This window comes from Gracilinanus agilis, unplaced genomic scaffold (genome assembly GCF_016433145.1).
Source record: "Gracilinanus agilis isolate LMUSP501 unplaced genomic scaffold, AgileGrace unplaced_scaffold29, whole genome shotgun sequence".
In the NCBI taxonomy this organism is placed as follows: domain Eukaryota; kingdom Metazoa; phylum Chordata; class Mammalia; order Didelphimorphia; family Didelphidae; genus Gracilinanus; species Gracilinanus agilis.
The window spans coordinates 1-6,221 of NW_025361356.1; the positions used below are offsets into that span (position 1 = coordinate 1).

Here is a 6,221-nt window from a genome sequence, read left to right on the forward strand (position 1 = left end):
GAAGGAAGGAAGGAAGGAAGGAAGGAAGGAAAAAGGAGTCTGCCAAAGACTGTGGGCCATTTTGTAATTTTCTTTTGTTTCATGTGTTGCCAAGGCCAAAGAATCTATTACCAAGTGCCAGACCTCTGGTTGTGAAGCTCTCTATAATTTGCTAGGTTTATCCTTAAAAGTGGACATAGTCTATTACCAGGGACGAAAAAGTTCAAATGTGGCATATTAGGCTTACACTCCCATTTCTGGGAGTGCCCAAGATGAGTGTGGATGATAAGAGAAAAGACATGTGTTCCCATAGAAAGGTTGGATGGTATCTTAGAAAAGTCCTTTTTAGGACACTGGATTCTATATTCCCCAATTCTATTTTCTCTGGACTAATGGTTCACATTTTACAATTCTAGCTGTATTCTATAGCTTTGTGTACTATATTCTATGATACAATAAAGATAGGGTGTACAGGAAGGATGCTCTCTCTGTCTCTGTCTCTGCCTGTCTCTGCCTGTCTGTCTCTCTCACTATTGCTTTGTCTCAAGTGATAATGGAGGCTGGGGTCCCCATCTAACAGCTGGTTCCCCAGTTCCCAGAAAGGATCATTTCCTGTTCCTCCATCTGAACTGAACACATTCTCCACCCCTATTCCCTCAGTCTTGACTTCACCATCAACATATACGGTACCCCCTAAGCTGTATTTTTTTTGAGGTAAGGAACTGTTTTATTTTGCTTTACATCTTTGTATTTATTCCCCAGCTCAGAGGACAGTGTCTGGCATATAGTAGAGCCTTAATAAATGTTTGTTGAAAGAAATGGTGAATGAAGAAATGTCTCACCTTAGAGCACAAGACATATGCTCAAATGAAGAACTTCTGATTCCTTCTTCAACCCTTGACCAATCAATCAAACAACATTTATTGAGCTGCAAGTGTGAGACACTGATCTCTAAGCTGATCCTTCAGTTTCTTTGCTCTCAGAGCTCCCTCCTTGATCCTGTGTTCAGTAATTCAGGAACCTTCATGATGAGGGGAATTGAACCAAGAGGAAGTAGGGAGATTCAATGAGTGATACAGGAGTACCAGGGTGAGAAGGAGTTTAGATTCCAAGTCCAATTTTTATTGCAGCATGGTAGAGAAAAGGGGGTGAGGCAGAAGCTCTCGATGGGATCCTTAATAGACCAAGGGGCAGAGGGTCCCCCTCACTTCCCAGCACCTGTAATTCTCCAGAACTGAGCCCCCAGTCTCAGGACCTGGAATTCCTATTAACTTACCACCCATACCTCCATCCTCGACAAGGGTTAAGGTGAGGGAGTACAAGAGGAAGGAGTCACGGAGGAAATGAGTGTATTAGATAGCTTCATTTACCCATCCTCTTAGCTATCTCAATACTCTCCCCTCCCAAGACATTCGTGGGTTCCCGCAGTGAGTGGAAGTGGGGGAGACAGATTGACATAGACAGACAGACAGACACACACATACACAGAGACGAACAGACCGACGGACAGACACACAAACAGAAAGACAGAAACGGAGAGGTAGAAAGTATGAAGTCTCCACCCCAGATCCGCCCAGGGAAGGGCGGAGAGACACCAGGCGGGAAGGTCGGAGTCTGAGGAGTCATGAAGCGCGCCCGGGAGCTTATCTTGGAGGCCCTAGAAAACTTGACCGAGGATGAGTTTAAGAAGTTCAAACTAAAGCTGCGGATGCTGGAGCTGCGGGAGGGCTTCAACGCCATCCCCCGAGGGATCCTGGAGCCTCTGGACCGAATGGACCTCAGTGAGAAGATCGTCAGTTGCTACCTGGAGGACTACGGGCTGGAGCTGACCGCAGAAGTGCTCCGGAAAATGGGCATGCTGGAGGAGGCAGTCAAACTCCAGCAAACTGGTGATGCTCCCTTCCCCCATCTTCTACTCCTAGCTAGGACCTACCCCCGTCCCCACCCCTCCACTCCGCTCTTTCCTAAACCTTTCCACTCACTTCCTAAAACTTGTACAAGTCCCCAGCCCTGAGATTCATTACAGAATTGGCGTCTCTCCTGGGGACACAGCCTTGCCCTCTATTCCAAGCTATCCCCATCATCTTGCCCCCTCTCCACCATCGCTTCCTCACTCAATGTGTTCAATGACTTGTTATTCTCAGTGCTTTCTTCTCAGGGCAACTTCTTATTCTCCTGTTCCACCCACTCCCTCTTCCTTCCAGTTTTGCTTTCATTTTCTTCCACTGCATCAAGACCTAGTTTGGGTGTACCTGGAGTAAAGGAACCCTGGGACAAGACCCTAGGAAACATCTGAACATACACACACATAAATTGACATATATATCAACACCCACAAATCTTCACCCGTTCAGACATTCACAAAAAGATATAAGGCAATAGACCCACATTCACATACTTGGTTTCTTTCTTGTTTCAAATCCCCCACAAAGCTTGAACTCCATCCATGACATCAATTTTGGCATTACCTCCATTTCTCCCGGGGAGCTGCATTGCTTCACTGTCTTTGACCTAAGCCAATTTAGAGGGAGATTAGGTTTAGGGAATGGCAGGAGCATATTGGCACAGTTTATTACAGTTACTGACATGTTATGAGTGAGCTCTGAGGTTGTTCATGAATGCACACTTATGTATACGCCAAAATATACCTACTGATACATATTTATACACACAGGTGTAGAAAAAACACCTACATCTTCTATTCTAAATCTCCTTCCTTTCTCTCACTGGTCCTCTCCTGGTATCGTTAAATTTAGAGAGACCTCGTTAGGTCAGGAAAGTTAGAGCTGTCTGGGGACATGAGGTGGGAGAGAAGGAAGAAAATATGTTACACACCAGAGGGGATCCCCAGGAAGGAGAAACTTTGTATTGAGAGAATTTGGGACAATTATAATTAGATTCTCTCCCCATCCCCTTCCCTTCTCTCATTGCTCTTCTCTTCGACCTTTGGTTTTAGAACTGTATGAGTTATGTAGATTGGAGCTGTTTGGGAACATACAGTTAGGAAGAAGCAAGAAGGTATGCCACACACCAAAGGAGCTACCCAGGAAGGAGAAACTCAGAACTGGAAGAAATTGGGACAATCACCCTTATATTCTCTCTTTACAGCCTCAGGGTCTCACCTAGTGGGAAATGCAGCCCAGTCCAGACAACATTCAACTGCAACATCCACTGTATCAGGTAAGGACTACTTCATTCTTTCCCAGGGGATGCTAGGTTGAAGTCTTTTGCTCTTCATAGATTTGTAGAAAGCAGACACTAAGCCTGAAAGGAGCAAAGGCCAGGACCAGGGAGCATTCTCCAAGGTGTGTGATGTAGGTAGACCTTTTGATTGATTTGTCATTCAACTAGTCCATGTTTAAGGAAAACTTTCTGCTTTGAATATCTACTAGGCATTGAGGGGGAGATGGGAATTCTCCAGGGGAACCAGTCAAATAACTAAGCATTTATTAAGGATCTACTATATGCTAGAAACTTTGTTTAAAAGGTAGGGATACAAAGACAAAATCAAAGCAATGCCTAACCTCAAGGAACTTGCATTCTAATGAGGGAGACAACATATACATATAATACTCATATATAAACTGTTAAAGGGAATTTCTTAATCTCTCCTTGTCTCTTTAAGAGGCAGAAAAGAAGGCAGGAACAGAAACATTTCTAAGTAAGAGCAGATGAGAGCTGAAGATTCCGTTACCTAGGAGATAAGGAGTGTATATGAGAAAGAGACAGTTAGGAGAGAAGGCTCCTTTTCTCTGGATTCCCTAGAGAGCAGGAGGTCTGTCTATTTTTGCCTCAGTCAAACTGACAGTTTTTGACTGTTGACAGTTGGGATATAGAAAACCAGATTTAAGGAGGTTGTAGGTGATTAAAGTTTATTGATTAGCATAGGTAGTTAGGTAATTATCAAATAAAATTTAGGTAGACAGTATAGATAGTTAGGCCTGGCCTGGCTCAGGCAGAAGAAATTGTCCCCTAAGACAGTTAAAACAGGGTTTTTTAGAAATTTTAGTTAGAATCAGGATTTTAGGTATAGTTATAAAATATTAGAGTAGTAATCACACTTTCCTCCTTTCTAGTTCCTCTCTGAACTTCTCCTCAGAATAAACTAAGTGTTTTGTGTTTTATCAAATTGCTCTCCTTACTTTTGCCAAATTCCTACCAAAAAATCAACCCTTAACAAAACCATATACCAATCAGATATCAGACAATCTTAGAGGGGGAGACACTAGCATCTAAGGAGATCAAGAAAGGCTTCCTACAAAAGATGGTATTTGAGTCTACTCTTAAAGGAATTTAAGGATTCCAAAAGGCAGAAGTAAGTAGGGAGAATATTTTGAGCATGAGGCAATACAAAGTAATGGAGATGGGATTGAAGGTCCTGGGTGTAGACTAGCACTTATTGTTAGATTGTAGATGACATGCATCTACATGTATAAGTAGACTGGAAAGATAGGAAAGAGACCAGGTTGGGAAAAGCTTTAAATGCTAGAGGAGTTTGTTGATCCTCAAGATAACAGGAAGCCACAGGAGTTTATTGAGTAATGAGGTAGCATTACTACACTTTAGAAAAATCACTAGTGTCTGTAGAGAAGAAATGGGGGTGATAGTAAAGCTAATAGTTTATGAAATGAGGAGTGAAGGAGCTTGAAGCAAATGACCTTGATTTTCCCCATAAAGAAAGAAGCAAAGTAGTCATTTAAGAGAATGAGAATGGAGTTGTCATGGGAGACTTGAGGAAAGGAGAATGTCTGGACAGCCATTGTAGTGAATGGAATAGAGAATTAATTAGGGAGGAACAAAGATCACCTTGCTGTAAGTGAAGACCCAATTGAGCTTGCAATAATAGAAATTCATAATGGAGATAGGTATGACTATGACTTATTTCAACTCTGTTCAGCAGCTTGTAAATAGGAGCAGAGAAGGCAGTTTTAGATAGAATAAACTTCAAAGGTGAAAGGTTGTTGAGAGATGGTGATAGAGAAAATCATTGTGGCAACAGGAAGTAAGGAGCTTGTTCTCCAAGGTTAGTGGGTCTGAGATATAAGAGAAGATGTAATTAGTACTAGAAAGGATGACCAGAGATATGGTACCATGGGGGAAAGAGAGGGAGAACAATTATCTTGGTAAGTGCCAGAAGATGGAAAGAGCCTGAGGAGAAGATGTCAGAAAAAAAATTACTGGAGATATGAGGGAGGAGAAAGAGATGGATTAGCTAAAAAGACATGGGTTAATAGTCCTACCAAAGACTCAGAAGTTAAAATAATGGGTTGTTGAGGGTTTTTTGGCAGGAGGGAGGAAGGGGAAAGGAAGATTAGCCAGAAAGCCTTAGGATAACAAGGTAGAGTTGCTTAGAAATGCTTCCCTGGTTACCCCCAGGGCCAATCAAGGATCAAGTCCAGCAGATATAGTATCCATGCTTCCTCCCCTATTCCTACCATGTGGGTCTGAGGGATCATTCTCCCTACCAGGAGCTAACCACATCCCCATTTTCTGTTTAACTGTTGTCTATCCTATAAGCCATCACCTCATCTCTTCTCTATTTTTCTCTCTGTCCAATGCACCATAGGGATACATTTTGTGGAAAAGCATCGAAAAAGCCTCATCAATCGTATAACTTCGGTGGATGCGATCCTAGACCACTTGCTTGGGAATGTTCTGAGCCAGGAGGAATATGAGGCAGTCAGGGCTGAGAACACCAATCAGAACAAGATGAGGAAGCTCTTCAGCTTCATGGTAGCCTGGGATGAATCATGTAAAGACCAGCTTTTAGAAGCCTTGAAGGAGCTCCACCCTTACCTGGTGCAAGAGTTGGAGAGAAGTCGAGGGGCTCCTCAAGGTACCCTCTAACAATAGTACCTAAGAACTCAACTCCTACATTGACACTGATTTCTGGCTCTCAAGGCCCCTACAAATAGCCTTTTAAAAAAGTCAAATAAAACTATGAAAACTGAGTTTCTTCCATGTATCTGAGTGTTATTCTTCTCCCATTTTATTCTCTCAGTGTTCTCTCCAACATTCCCACTCCCCTGCCCTAGGCTGGTCCCTTGACTTTCTCACATAGGAGCCCCCTTCAGCCAAGCTTGCTCCACTATCCTCTCAGATTGAAAATCCTTAGCCCTCCTCCCCTTTTCACCTGTCATGTGGCCCAGCTCTCACCTGAGTACCCCAACAAGAACCTGAAAATAAAGAAATCTCAAAAAAAAGAGAAATATGACAATATCCTCCAATCAGTCCAGAACTGC

The 6,221-nt window shown here is 42.9% G+C and overlaps 1 protein-coding gene across 3 annotated transcripts; it reads left to right on the forward strand.

Moving 5' to 3' along the window:
• The first annotated feature begins 1,506 nt into the window (after positions 1-1,506).
• LOC123254678 (apoptosis-associated speck-like protein containing a CARD) lies at positions 1,507-5,930 on the forward strand. Of its 3 annotated transcripts, none has more exons than XM_044683643.1 (3): positions 1,507-1,868; positions 3,088-3,159; positions 5,546-5,930. In XM_044683643.1, exons 1-3 carry the CDS (start codon positions 1,604-1,606, stop codon positions 5,824-5,826), a joined length of 618 nt encoding a protein of 205 aa, XP_044539578.1. In that variant the 5' UTR covers positions 1,507-1,603; the 3' UTR covers positions 5,827-5,930. The 3 variants fall into 3 exon arrangements, with proteins under 3 accessions (XP_044539578.1, XP_044539579.1, XP_044539580.1); XM_044683644.1 differs by having other exon boundaries at positions 3,094-3,159; XM_044683645.1 differs by lacking the exon at positions 3,088-3,159.
• The last annotated feature ends 291 nt before the right edge of the window (positions 5,931-6,221 follow it).

Bases quoted from the DNA above. Each gene is read 5' to 3' on its own strand.
- LOC123254678 (XM_044683643.1), top strand. From the start codon at position 1,604: ATGAAGCGCGCCCGGGAGCTTATCTTGGAGGCCCTAGAAAACTTGACC. The intron at 1,869-3,087 runs GTGATGCTCCCT...CTCTCTTTACAG, and splicing joins AGTCAAACTCCAGCAAACTG to CCTCAGGGTCTCACCTAGTG. The intron at 3,160-5,545 runs GTAAGGACTACT...AATGCACCATAG, and splicing joins TGCAACATCCACTGTATCAG to GGATACATTTTGTGGAAAAG.